Below are 14,349 nucleotides of genomic sequence, written 5' to 3'. Positions count from 1 at the left end.
TCTTTTTCAGATTCTTTTTCATTATAGGATATTACAATGTACTGAATAGAGTTCCCTGTGCTGTAGGATCTTGTTATCTACTTTACATGTAGCTGTGGGTATCTGCTAATCCCAGTCTCTTAGTTTATCCCTCCCCCTCCCCTTTCCCTTTTGGTAACTTAAGTTTATTTTCTGCGTCTGTGAGCTTGTTTCTGTTTTGTAGATAAGTCCATTTGTGGGATTCTTTTGGTCTTTGTAAAAAATATTCTTATTTATTTATTTATTCAGCTGCACCGGATATTAGTTGTGGCATGTGGGATCTTTAGTTGCGGCATGTAGGATCTAGTTCCCTGACCAAAGGTCACACCCGGGCCCCCTGCGCTGGGAGTGCAGAGTCTCAGGCATTCCACATCTGGGGGTGTCCCTGTCTGTCTTCTGCCTGTCTCATGCTCACTCGTGTCCAATTCTTTGCAACCCTTAGGACTACAGCCCACCAGGCTCCTCTGTCCGTGGGATTTCCCAGGCAAGAATACTGGAGTGGGTTGCCATTTCCTTCTCCAGGGGATCTTCCCCACCCAGGGATCAAACCCGCATCTCCTGTGTCTCTTGCATTGCAGGCAGATTCTTTACCCTAGATAAGTTCATTTGTATCATATTTCAGATTCTGCAGATAAGTGATATCAAATTGTGTCTGTCTTTCTGTCTGACTTACTTCACTTGGTATAACTACCTCCAGATCCACTGCATGCTCCTCTTTATCTAGATAAGAAAACAGGACTTTTAGAGTTTGGACACCTTGCTCCCCACAGCAGCCTGGGAAGGGTCAGAAGCGGGACCCAGATCCTGGACTACCTTGGCCTCGGAGCTGGGAGCCGGAGCAGCCCCGGGCACACTCAGCTTGTCTCCCTGGTCCCTCGTGGGGCTGGGGCTCCCAACTCCACCCTCTGCTGTCTCCTCCCCATCAGTCCGCTCCTGCACCATGAGCCAGGCAGGACTTTGCTTTGCTGTGAACCTTGGCACATCCTTTTCTGTGATGGTTTAGACAATTATTTAAAGAAATCAATTCCAGCACACTGTTTAGAAATTCAAGCAATACTAAACCTTAAAAAGCAGAAGTGAAAAGTGCCTCTTCATATCTCCTGACCCCAACCCTACTCTCCAGATGTAACTACTAACAACCGTGCAGAAAATATTTCTTCAAACTTTTCTGTATGCAGATAAGCATGTGTGTGTGTGTTTGGGAAGTATTTCTAACTGTCCAAAGTTCTATAATCTATACATCTTTATTCTAAATCACTGTCCATTCTAAGTCCTAAGTTGTGAAAGGGTAAGATACATATGCGTTTAAGTTAATCTACACAGCACCTGACCAACGAAACACCTACTCTTGGTGGATTTATGGTGGTGCTAGAGTCGAGAATGAGAGAGAGAGAGAGAAGGCGGGATCCCTCTCCAGAGACCTGAGGTCACCCAGGGGGAGAGTGCTGCCTACCAGCTCGCACTCGAGGGTGAGCGAGGGTGAGCCTTTGAGCTGAGGGGAGGGGACAAGGGCGGAATGTGGGCTGGGCCAAGTTTAGAATTACAAGTGCCAGAGGAGTGGGAACCACACTTTAAATAGCCATCACCTCCCCTTCCCCCAGATAATTCTTCTCCCCTCTGACCGGACCTCTGGCAGCAACTACACTAAGGTTGGTGCTGTTTTCTTCTCTTTTTCTCTGGGTGTCAGACTGCAGGTGGATAGGATCCATAAGACTTACAGTTTTGGGATCCTGTCCTAGAAAATATGACATTTATGTGTGATATGCAAAGACTAGCTATTTTCTTGACTTTCTGAAACTTTGGTGGCTGATGATTCAAGGACCAATGTAACTGTGGAGAAAGAGGACCCCAGATGAAAGGGGAAGACATTTGGTTTTACTGCTAAGAAAATAAAGGCTCTCTGCTCTGAGGCAAGATTGAAAGTTGAAAGAACATAAAACAAGATTGAAAGAAAATAAAAATTCAAGTGCCTGTTATGCTATGAAGTGCTTTCATATATATATATGTGTGTGTGTGTATATATGTACATATATATACATGTATATATATGTACATATATATGAATATATATACACATATATGAAATATATATACATATATGTCTATGAAATAGATGTATGTATATATACATCTCTTCATTTAATCCTCATGGCTAAGTGTATTCTGTCATGCCCCTATATAAATCCATCAAGAGTAGGTGTTTCTTTGGTCAAGTGTAGATTAACTTAAACACATATTTTTCTTACCCTTTCACAGCTTAGGACTTGAAATGGGCAGTGATTTAGAATTAAGATGTGTAGATTATAAAACTTTGGACAGTTAGAGAAACTTCCCAAATACATACACACACACACAAACTCACACACACACATCTGTAAATAGAAAAGTCTGAAGAAATATTCACCACACGGTTGTTAGTAGTTACATTTGGAGAGTAAAGCTGGAATCAGGAGATGGAGTGAAGAGACATTTTATAGACAAGCAAACCGAGGCTCAGAGTGATGAATTTCCCATTTCCTGGGAGTCGGATGGTCTGTGATGCAGAGCTATGGTTTGAATCCAGACTTGCCCTTCAATCGCACGATGCTGCCTCTGCTAATCAACATGGCTAAGAGACCTAGGGTAGGCTTCTGTTCTCCTGGGGTCTGCGGGGATAGAGAAGTGAGAGGGGTAGTGTTTAATCATTGGAAGACTCCCATTGGGCCCAGAACCTGCACAAGACAAGAGGCAACCTTCTCAGAAGGACTGGGGAAGCTTCTGGGGACCAACGGCTTGGGTTTCTCCTTCTTAACCCACAGTCTCTGGAGCCCGTTCCTTCATTTATCAAATAAGCAGCACATTCCTGACCTCCCTCTGGTTTTCTGGATCCCCCGGGGCAGCCCCACTGGGGAGACAGAGCTGCAGGAGGCTCTGTGACCAGATGGGGCTCTTGTGAGAAAGTTCTGTTCCCAGGAAATTTTCTGGGTGGTGGGGGGGGGGCGTTGCGTAGAAAGAAGCACATGTATTCACTTCTGCAGAGAAGGGACCGCTGTATACAATCAGAGATACTTACATTAGACTCGCTGCTAAACCCACCAGCCATTGTAAGCAAGGGAGGTAGCTGAACAAGCAGGACGTCGTGGGGTCAGGTCCCGGCTGTGCTGCATGGCAGCACACATGTCATCCTACCTCTCCGATGGGCAGCTCCCTGCTTACAAAGCAGAGGGAACCTTGTCACATCCTGGGGCCGCGGACACTGAATAACATAAAGGCATGTAAAGCACCTGGTCTACAGCAGTTGTTCTCTGAACATGACCACGTCCAATCTCATCCTCAACCCAGTGCGAGTCTAGAATAGGGGCAGGCAGGGTGTAGCCTGCAGCTCTGTGTTCATCATCTTATGTTGTCGTCTCTGCGGTAATGGAGTCCTGCGCTGCCGTCACCAGAAAAGAAGAGGAGCCCACGGGTCGTCTTCCTCTTATGTTGCTCTCAGAGAGAGATGCAGGGCTGACCTGGGAAGGTCAGCTCATCTTACTCAGAGTCCCTGGTTCTACTCAACCTTTCTCGTCTTCTTGCAAGGATCGAAAAAAGCTGACTTTCATATTCCTCTTATAAAATAAAGCATGTTTTTGACGAAAATGTAGAAAATATAGATAAGGAAAATATCTCTAAAACCCATCTGCTGAGAGAGAAACATCTTGGTGATTATCCTAATTTTCATGCATGCAAATCCTTCATAAGGTATTTTTCCCAGCATCATCATGGCATGTGGTCTATTTTGTAACTGTTTGCACTTCACATTTTGTGAACACCTCTTTGTTTCTTTCTTCTGCAGCACAGTTTTTAATGATTATATAGTAGTCCATTGTCTGAGCCATAATTTATTAACCTAGTTACCATATTTGAACATTTATGTGCTTTCTAATTTTTTGTTGTTTTAAGCATGAACATCCTCAGTGCTGAATGTTTATACAAAGTCACAGTTATCTCCGTAGGGTAAATTCCCCAAAGGAGAATCGGTGGCTTAAGGATACATACAAATGCCATCCCTCCAACTGTCCTTGAACACGGAATAGAGAGACTGAGGTACATGCTTATGCAGACGAGGCTGGTTGGAGGGTGGCAGAGAGAACTCAGATAGCCTGGGGCAGGTGGGCTCCCCATGTCCACAAGCCCCCACCCGAGGCACCTTCTAGGGGTGCAGAGTCTGTGCCTCAGAGTCAGTGCCTTCTTCCTGAAGCAGGAAGAGAACATATACGCTCAGCCTTTACCAACCAGACATGCCAAGGTGGGTGCAGGTCTGCACACAGCAGCAGGAGTCACTCTCCTCCCCGGCACTTTTCCTTTGGGAATTTGGTGGAAGGGAAGGGGGAAGCTTTCCTTCCAGGCACCGCCCCCCCACCCCCAGCCCCCAGCAGTAGCACAGTGCCCTGCTTGTCTTCCAGGGGGAATGGATAGCAGGGTCTCGGGCACCACCAGTAATGGAGAGACCAAACCAGTGTGCCCAGGCGTGGAAAAGGCGGCGGAGGATGGTGCCCTGCAGCGAGGGCAGTGGAGCAACAAGATGGAGTTCGTGCTGTCCGTGGCAGGGGAGATCATCGGGCTGGGTAACGTCTGGAGGTTCCCCTACCTCTGCTACAAAAATGGGGGAGGTGAGTTCACTTGAGGTGGGCGCAGTGGGGGAGAACTGTGCCCGCCTGGCGCCTCTTGCCTGGGCAGTGGATGGAGGTTTCCTGCCTCTGTTACAAAAACAGGGCAGGTGAGAGGCACCGCACCCTTCACGCCCACAAGGCTGTCTCCATCTCCTGCGCCTACTGCTCCCTGGGGAGCTCCATAGATGCAGAGGATGCTGGAGTTGGAAAAACCCTTAGAAGTCACTCAGGACCCTGCAGGAGAAGCACCTAGACGGGGGTGACGTCCTGGGTGCCCATGGTGGCAGCAGAGAAACACAGGTGGGGGCTGGGACCAGATGGATGGGGGTTTGGGTTCTGGCTCTGCTACTCACTCCCTGTGACCTGGAGCAAGCCCTTGGACCTCAGGTGGGCACTGAGAACAGAGACGGTTCTTCCTGCCCCTCAAGGTGGTTGTCAGGACTGGAGGTTGTGGGCAAAGGGCCTCAGAATCCATGGCTGTGCTGAGGGCGATGTTGGCACCCAGCTGTCCCGTGGCCTCCAGACTCTGCAACCAGGGCCGCCTGTCCCCAGCCCGCCCCGCCCCGCCCCGTCCCGCCCGCACCACGTGTCACCTTTGATCCCAGTGACTCTTCTTTTATAATTTTCCCACTGAAATATTTGCATGGGGTGGGGGAGCATGGACTCCAGTTCCTTTCTGGATCCTTCCTGCCTCTCAGGCCCTGCAGTGATCCCACTGTCCCCTTAGCAATGCAGGTCACTTTCCCACCATGGACTCTCTTTTAGGCACCCCAGCCCTTGCCAGGTCTCTGGGGAGCCCCTGAGGGATTTCCCAGGTGCTGAAGGCCTCTGGGAAGAGCAGTGGGTTTGGAATGTCTCCTCGTCGGTGGGTAAAGCTTAGTGGGACTGGGCTCCCAGGTCTGGTTTGGGAGGCGGGATGGGGTTGCAATCTGGGCTGGAGGAAGGGAAATGCTGAGATAGATCACGGGGAAAGACTGAAGGGGTAGGACTGTGTGGGCCATGAGGACTTTAGGGCACCCTAATGCAACACTCACCCTTGGTGGGGGCGTGGGAGCCTCCCTGTGCGTGAACCCAGTTGAAGTGGTTTTGGGGAGAGAAAGCCCACAGCACAGAGTAGGGGTGGGAGGTCAGGAGGGAGGAGAATATAGAGAGGCCCTGAGCCCATTCATACTCTCAGGATGGTGGCAGCTGGGCACTGGCCCAGGGACCGGAGGTTAATTTCTATTTTTCCCAGAGCAAGTGGGAGTGGGCCAATGTGTTCTCCTTCCCGCAGACTCTCTGGCTGGCAGTCTGAAGCTGCAGGACTTTGCTAGGTCGGCTGGCATCTCTAGGGAAGGCAGGAGGTCCCCACCTAGCCCTGGACCCTCCGACAGCTTGTTCAGACCCTTGGGCCTTAGGGTGGTCAGATTCGGCTAGTCTGGGGAGGAGAGGGGGTGGGGAGCTAGGCCAGGCCTGGGGGCTCTGTGTCTGGACCCAGTGACCAGCTTAGCTCCTCACACGGCAAGATTAGGAGGTGAGCTGCTTTCTGCAAGCTGCTCTGGAATGGGACCGCGAGGTCGGCCTGGGAATTAGCAGGACTGGCACGAAGAGGTGGGGGAGGGATTCTGGGGTCTGTGGGGACCCCTGCGCTGAGGAAGGGGGAGCGGGGGCCAGAGCAGGAGCACAGGGTCACCCTGTCTACGGGAGGCGTCTCCCAGTAGGTTTGCGCCTAAACTCTGCTTCGGGGGCCCGTTTAGGTCTGTGTGGCCTGGGGGGGGGTGTGTGTGTGGCTGTGTCTCAGAAAAGGAAACACAGGCCGGGATCATGACCACAGCCCCTGATTCTTCACTGAAGGAACCGGGGTGTGGAGGTAGGACATGGCTGCCTCCTCCCTGGGCAGGGCCCTCCCTCTAGCACGCTGGTCCCCAGGAGCTGTTTTGGGGTCCTGGGACCATCTGCAAAATCCTGACGCCATAGCCCTTCCTCCCACCCCTTCTTCTCCAGTGGGGCACCAGGCCTCAGGCTTCCTCTTCTCTTTCCTTGACGGACAACGGCAGCTGGAGGAAGTGCACTGAGGGGTTCTGGGGCTGGAGGCTGATGCCCAGCTTTGCTCTGAAGGCCCTGAGTCACGCAGGGCCAGCGGGTAGACATACGGGTGGCACCTTTACCGGCGTGATGGGGACCTGCCCGGGACCCCCCGGGTCTGTGCAGGGACCCAGACAGGCCAGCTCTTCTGGTTTCTGGTGTTCCCAGAGGCTCATCCTTTCTGTGCTCTTCACCCCTCCTCGGCCCCTCAGAGCATAGACCCCACACTTTGTCTAGTCACCTTGGTCTGGAAGGGACGAGACACCTCCTTGTGACAGGGCCCTTCACTGCCCACATGAGATAGGGTCGGGGAGGGGAGGACAGATGCCTTCTAGGTAGGTTTCATCCCCTCCTCCCAGTTCAGTGTTTTTATTTAAACCTGTGGCCCTCAGATCAGGGCTGGGACTCCCAGGGGATTCGAGGATGGTTCTGAGCAGGTTCTGAGGATGCTGGGGTCATGGTGTGAACCCCTTGAGGCCACGTGTGCTATCAGCCTGCCTCTGCTGGGTGCTTTCTCCAACTTCACAGCTGCAAATAGCCGCTTTTGTGCTTGGAAGGAGGACCTTATCGTTGCCAATGTTTGTTGGTTGGGGAGCTCAGTGAGGAAGACATCCCCAAAGCATAGCATCAGTTCCAAACTGAAAATCCAAGTGCTGTCTTTGGTTCCTTCCAGCTTGGATGTTTGGTAGATCCGATTAGAAGTGAGTCCCAGAGCAGGGGAAAGGCTGAGCTAAGAATATGATGGAGGACAGGTCGATAGTGAAACACAGTAGCTAAAAACCAGAGACGCTGAGAAAGCGGTGTGAAGAAACCGAGTCTGGTGGTTGGGACTTGGGCTTTCAATGCAGAGGATGCGGATTCAGTCCCTGGTTGGGGAGCCAAGATCCCACATGCCTCATGGTCAAGAAACCAAAACACAGAACAGAAGCAATATTGTAACAAATGCAATAAACACTTAAAAAATGGTCCACAACCAAAAAAAAAAAAAAAAAAGAACTTAAATATATATATATATATATATAATCAGCATCCAACAGAAGACGGGGAAAGAAGGGGTGCTTCTAGGTAAATGTGCTCCTTGCCCAGGCATTGTGGCCAGTCCACCCTGAGCACTTGCCCCCACCCCCTGGCCCCTGTGATTTTCTAGAATCAGGCCAACCAATGTAAGTCACCCAATGGTGGTTACACACTGAGAACGCACCACCTGCCAGGAACTACTCTGAGTTGTGATGATAAAACGGAAACAGAACAGACCGCCTCCCTGTTTTTGTGGGGCTTTCATTCGGGGTGTGGGTGGCGGCAAGACAGACAGTAAACATAGCAAATAAGAAAATGACACAGCGTATCAGAAGTCGCTGAGCATCACTGGAGCAGGGTGGGGCGGCCACACGGAGAACACTTGAGTGACAGCTTCTGGGGTCAGGGGTGAGACCCGGTCTTGGGGATATTGGAGGTGGGGAGTGCATCCTGGGGCAGAGGAAACAAAAGGTTTTAATAGCCTCAGAGAGGGTGGCTGGCTGGTGTGTCTGGGGAGTCAAAGGAGGGGAGTCACTGTAGGGGGTGGGTCCTGCAGGGCTTGTCAACCACTGTGAGGTTCGGCTTTCACTCCAGGGCTGGGGAGTCAGGGCAGGAGTTTGAGCAGAGCAGCCAGTCTTACACTTGAACACGATCTCTGTATCTGTGGTGCTAAGAACTGATGGCAGAGGCTTCAGGCCAGAAGCAGACCAGTGCCGAGGCTAAGAATCTTGAGGTCTCTTTGCTGTCCTTCTTTTTCACATAACTGCTGACTCTACCTGGATACCCAGCTCCTGGTTGCTGCAGAACCCGGGCCTTCAGCTGGAACCTCTCCTGCTCCCTGGACCCTGGGTTACCAGCATTCTGAGGTTCCCAACACCTGGGATGCCCGGGGCTGGAGACCCCGAGTGAGACCACAGCAGAATGTGCTACCGCTGGGCCACTCAGAAACCAGGATCTCAGAGGGACGGCTGTGGGGCGGTGGTGCAGCCAAGCAAACCCCAGCTCTAGACATCAGGGAGAGGGAGCGCATAGGACGCCTTTGCCACGGGCGTTAGACAGCCCCATTGTGCCCTGAGGATGTCCGTAGATACTAAGGAGCAAAGAGAGACAAGGAGCGCATGTCTTCATGCAAGAGTCATAGTTATGTTATTAGTATGTGATGACTGGTTACCATTTTTAGTTAGTGACTCAGTGCCAAGTATTGGTTCAGTAGTGCTGATTACAGCGTGTGATAATTCAGGAATCCTCACCGCTGTGTTACTCATGTGGGACATTTAACAGTTTGTCTTAAAAAAAAATGTCACCTGGAGGGACTTCCCTGGTGGTTCAGGAGCTAAGACTCTGAGCTCCCAATGCATGGGGCCTGAGTTTGATTCCTGGTCAGGGAAATAGATCCCACAAGCTGTAACTAAGATCAAGTCGCCAAGAAATAAATAAATTTTTTTAAAAATTGTCACCTGGAACATGACAGGTGACACCACAGAATGTGCTATTACTGAGAAGGACGTCTAGCAGAATGGTTCTTTTCCAGGATGGGTGTGTGGTCTCTGGCATCCCATGGGGGATGATGCCAGGACATTTGAAAACTGAGGGAGGAGACTGAGTGGGGGCTTTGGGGGAGCAGGTAACCGTGACTCCATTCTCCTTCTCCAGGACTGGATATGTCTTGCAGGGGTGGTGGGTATGGCTCGGGTGAGGAAACGGGCAGTGTCTCCAGGACTCCCTGGTGGGCACACGGGTCCCTCTTGGGCTCCATCCCTTCTCTAACTCCCTCCCCAGTTTGGGGCCAGTGACTCTGGCTGGTGGGTGTGGACTTTGTCCCTTACGGTCAGCTGCCGAGGTACTCAAGGAGGCAGAGGAGGAGGGGAACAGACTGACCACAAGACCCGGTGCAGTTAAAGGTTGGCTTGGTTTATTGGGAAAGAGCAGGTGGCATAGAGATGGGAGGCGGGGCTTGGAGACTCCTCTCCTGGCCCCCCACTCTCTTTTTGCTCTCTTTATTTGATGTTTCTAACTCTCAGTAGTGACAGCTCATTTCAGCTACTGGATTCTCTCTTTCCTAATTCCCTCCTCCTGCCCAGCGAGTCTTGGCCTGATTTGTGTACTTACTTGCCTGAGTTGTTTATGATCTTTCTTTGCCCTTACAGTCACCAAGCGTCTCCCTCAGTGCTTGAATCATGCGTGGACTACACGCCAAGAGACTTGGAAGGCAGAGAAATGGAGGAGTTGATTCCTCACCACCAACTTTTGTTTTAGCAATTTTAGTATGGTATAATTGGCTTATAATAAATCGTACACATTTGAAATGTACAGCTACATAAGTTTTGCCATAGGTACACACCCTTGAGACCATCACCACTATCAAGATAATTAACGGGGACTTGCAGGTGATCCAGTGGTTAGGACTCCAAGCTTCCATTGCAGGGGGCACAAGTTTCATCCTTGGCTGGGAAACTAAGATCCCACATGCTACATGGCATGGCCAAAATATAAACTAAAAGGAAAAAAAAAAAAGATTGTGAATATATCCATCACTCCCTCAAACTGCCTCCTGACCCTTTCTCCCACCCCCAACCTCTGCAACCCCATCTCAATGCAACCACAAACCTGTTTTTTTTTTTTTAAAGATTTTTGATGCAGACCATTTTTAAAGTCTTTATTGAATTTGTTACAATATTGCTTCTGTTTTATTTTTTTTTTATGTTTTGGTTTTTTTGGGGCTGAGAGGCATGTGGAATCTTAACTCTCTAATTAGGAATTGAACCTGCATCTCCTGCTTTAGAAAGTGAAGTCTTAATCAGTGGACCACCAGGGAGGTCTCTGTTTTTGAAAGATGCAACTATTTCCAGCTTTACTGATTTATTTCTGATACATAATATATGAAAGTTTAAGGCATACAACAATATGATTTCATACAAGTATATATTGCAAAATCATTACCACAATAGGGTTAGTTAACAATTCCACTCCTTCATATCATTACCTTTTCTTGGTGGTGATAGCTTTTAAGATCTACACTCTTAAGAACTTTCTAGTATATGAAAAAGTGTCATTTACTGTAGTCACCACACTGTACAGTTCTAGCCCCAGGAAATGTTCCTCTTATAATGAACTGTGTATCTCCCCATTTTTCCCTTTGAGAATCTCCCCATGTCTCCTACCTCCAGCCTCCGGCAACCACCATTCTACTCTCTGCCTTGATGAATCTGACTATTTTGAGATCCCACATATAAGTGAGAACACACAATATATTTACTTTACTTTCTCTGTATAACTTACGTCACTTAGCATGATACCCTCAAGGTCCATCCATGGTAGCAAAGCATGGAATTTCCGTCTGTCTTATGGCTGAATAATACCCAACTATACGTATAGCATTTTCTTTATCCGTGCTGTCCCTGTACACTAGTTTGCGTTTCTTAGACTTATCTATAAATGGAATCATGATTTGGCTTCTTTGACTTGGCATAATTACTTTGAGATTCATCCATCTTTTTCGTTTCTCAGTAGTTCCTCTCTTGTTATTGCTGGATAGTATTGTAGCTCAGTCAGTAAAGAATTCACCTGCAATGCAGGAGACCTGGGTTCAGTTCCTGGGTCAGGAAGATTCCCTGGAGAAGGGAATGGCTACCCATTCCATATTCTTGCCTGGAGAATCCCACAGAGGAGCCTGGCAGGCTACAGTCCATGGGGTCGCAAGAGTCGAACACGACTTAGTGACTAGATCACCGTTTCGTTAGATGGGTGGACTGCCATTTATCTCTTCTCCTGTTTATGGACATTTGGGTTCTTTCCAGGTTTTACAGATGAATCTGCTAAGAACATTTGTATACAAGTCTTTGTATAAACATATGCTTTCACCTCCCTTGAGTAAACACTTAAGTGTGGAATGACAGGATTCTATGGTAATGCACCTTTACTTTTTAAGAAATTGCCAAACGCTTTTCCGAAACAGTTGTGCATTTTACATTCCTGCCAACGGTGTATGCGGGTGCCAGCTTTTCCATATCTTCACCAATACTTAGTCTGTTTTTTCTTTTACTTTTTTTGGCTGCTCCACGCACATGCGAGGCTTGTGGGATCTTAGTTTCCTGATCAGAGATGGAACTGCAGTCCTTACGTTGGCAGCATGGAGTCTTAATCACTGAACCGCCAGGGAAATTCCTGCTCTGTCTTTTTAATTTTTAATTGGTGTGTAGCATTACCTCATTATTTAAATTTATAATGACTAATGATATTGAACATCTTTTTATGTGCTTATTTGCAACTCACATATTTTTTTCTTTTTCTTTTATTTTTTTGGTGAAACCCTGTTCAAATCTTCTGACCATTAGAAAAAAAAAGGGTTGTTTGTTTTCTTACCATCTTAGCCACTGGATCACAGGGGAGTCCTTCTTTTCTTTTTAATTACACTTTACTGAGTTATGACTGACTTACAAAAAGCTGTACACATTTAACATATCAACTCGAGTTTTGAGGTAAACACATACCTGTGAAACCATTCCCACAGTCAATGTCATAAACACATCCATCACCTCCAGAAGTTTCCTTTTGTCCTTTTTTATTTTAACTTTTTGTGATAAGAACACAATATAAGATTTATCTTCTTAGCACATTTTTTTAAATTTATTTTTTTAATTGAAGGATAATTGCTTTACAGAATTGTGTTGTTTTCTGTCAAACCTCATCATGAATCAGCCATAGGTATACATATATCCCCTCCCTTTTGAACCGCCCTCCAATCTGCCTCCCTATCCTACCCCACTAGGTTGATACAGAGCCCCTGTTTGAGTTTCCTGAGCCATACAGCAAGTTCCCATTGGCTATCTATTTTACATATGGTAACGTAAGTTTCCATGTTACTCTTTTCATACATCTCACTCTCTCCTCCCCTCTCTGCATGTCCATAAGTCTCTTCTCTGTGTCTGTTTCTCTATTGCTGCTCTGGAAATAAATTCCTCAGTACCATTTTTCTAGATTCCATTTACATGCATTTGAATACAATATTTATCTTTCTCTTTCTGACTCACTTCACTCTGCATAATAGGTTCTAGGTTCATCCACCTCATCAGAACTGACTCAAATGTGGTCCTTTTTATGGCTGAGTAATACTCCATTGTGTGTATGGACCACAGCTTCTATATTCCTTTATCTGTTGATGGACATCTAGGTTGCTTTCATGTTCTAGCTATTGTAAATGGTGCTGCAATGAACAATGGGATGTGTGCGTCTTTTTCAATTTTGGTTTCCTCGGGGTATATGCCTAGGAGTGGGATTGCTGGGTCATATGGTGGTTTTATTCCCATATTCCATATGGTGGTTTTATGGTAGTTTTTAAGGAATTTCTATACTGTCTTCCATAGTGGCTGTGAAGGAAAGTTGCATGGCTCGAGGTAGCCTGGAGTTAAAACTCCCCTCCAGATCCTTCCCACCATTCTATGCAAAACAAAGAGCTTTCTCACCGGAAATAAAAATGGACATTAGGTTGATTACGCCCAGCTCCCAGCCAGTCCAGCCTCTGGCCAATCTCCAAAATTCCTTTCCCCAGCCGTTTAAGAGATGACTACTCAGAACAACCTTGGGGAAGAACAGGTCCCCTTGAGACAGTAACTTTGCACATACATGCCTATATATACTTACTCATTTCTTAGGTTAGTGCAGCAGCTCGCTAATCTGACTGCTGCCCCTTCTCACCTCATTAAAGGTCATCTGTTCCTGTAAAGTGCCTGTCTCGTTCTTTTTCTGAACCTCGGCTTCTCTAATTCTCTTAACCAACAGGCTGTATCAATTTACATTCCCACCAACAGTGCAAGAGCGTTCCCTTTTCTCCACACCCTCTCCAGCATTTATTGTTTGTAGACTTTTTGATGATGGCCTTTCTGATTGGTGTGAGGTGATATCTCATTGTGGTTTTGATTTGCATTTCTCTAGTAATGAGCTATGTTGAGCATCTTTTTATGTATTTGTTAGTCATCTGTATGTCTTGTTTGGAGAAATGTCTGTTTAGGTCTTTCCCCCACTTTTTGATTGGGTTGTTTGTTTTTCTGGCATTGAGTTGTATGAGCTGCTTGTATATTTTGGAAATTAATACTTTGTCAGTTGTTTCATTTGTTATTATTTTCTCCCATTCTGAGGGCTGTCTTTTCACCTTGCTTGTAGTTTCCTTTGCTGTGCAAAAGCTTTTAAGTTTAATCAGATCCTACTTGTTTACTTTTGTTTTTATTTCCATTACCCTAGGAGGTGGGTCATAGAGGATCTTGCTTTGATTTATGTCATCGAGTGTTCTGCCTATGTTTTCCTCTAAGAGTTTTATAGTTTCTGGCCTTACATTTAGGTCTTTAATCCATTTTGAGTTTATCTTTGTGTATGGTGTTAGAAAGTGTTCTAATTTCATTCTTTCACATGTAGCTGTCCCGTTTTTCAGCACCATTTATTGAAGAGGCTGTCTTTGCCCTATTGTATATTCTTGCCTGCTTTGTCAAAAATAAGGTACCCATAGGTGCATGGGTTTATTTCTGGGTTTTCTATCTTGTTCCATTGGTCTATATTTCTGTTTTTGTGCCAGTACCATACTGTGTTGATGACTGTAGCTTTGTAGTATAATCTGAAGAAAGGAAAA

At 47.3% G+C, this 14,349-nt stretch overlaps 1 protein-coding gene across 2 annotated transcripts in view; it reads left to right on the top strand.

Moving 5' to 3' along the window:
* Positions 1-1,617: 1,617 nt before the first annotated feature.
* The window catches only part of SLC6A13 (solute carrier family 6 member 13), a 38,985-nt gene continuing 26,253 nt past the window's right edge, over positions 1,618-14,349 (top strand). For both annotated transcript variants that reach the window (XM_004006961.5, XM_060413484.1), the window contains exons 1-2: positions 1,618-1,667; positions 4,443-4,649. In XM_004006961.5, the coding sequence (XP_004007010.2) occupies positions 4,448-4,649 (202 nt within the window). In that variant the 5' untranslated portion in view covers positions 1,618-1,667; positions 4,443-4,447. The remainder of the gene's footprint in view (positions 1,668-4,442; positions 4,650-14,349) is intronic.

Source organism: Ovis aries, chromosome 3 (genome assembly GCF_016772045.2).
Source record: "Ovis aries strain OAR_USU_Benz2616 breed Rambouillet chromosome 3, ARS-UI_Ramb_v3.0, whole genome shotgun sequence".
In the NCBI taxonomy this organism is placed as follows: domain Eukaryota; kingdom Metazoa; phylum Chordata; class Mammalia; order Artiodactyla; family Bovidae; genus Ovis; species Ovis aries.
This window is presented reverse-complemented; position numbering and strand designations above follow the sequence as displayed.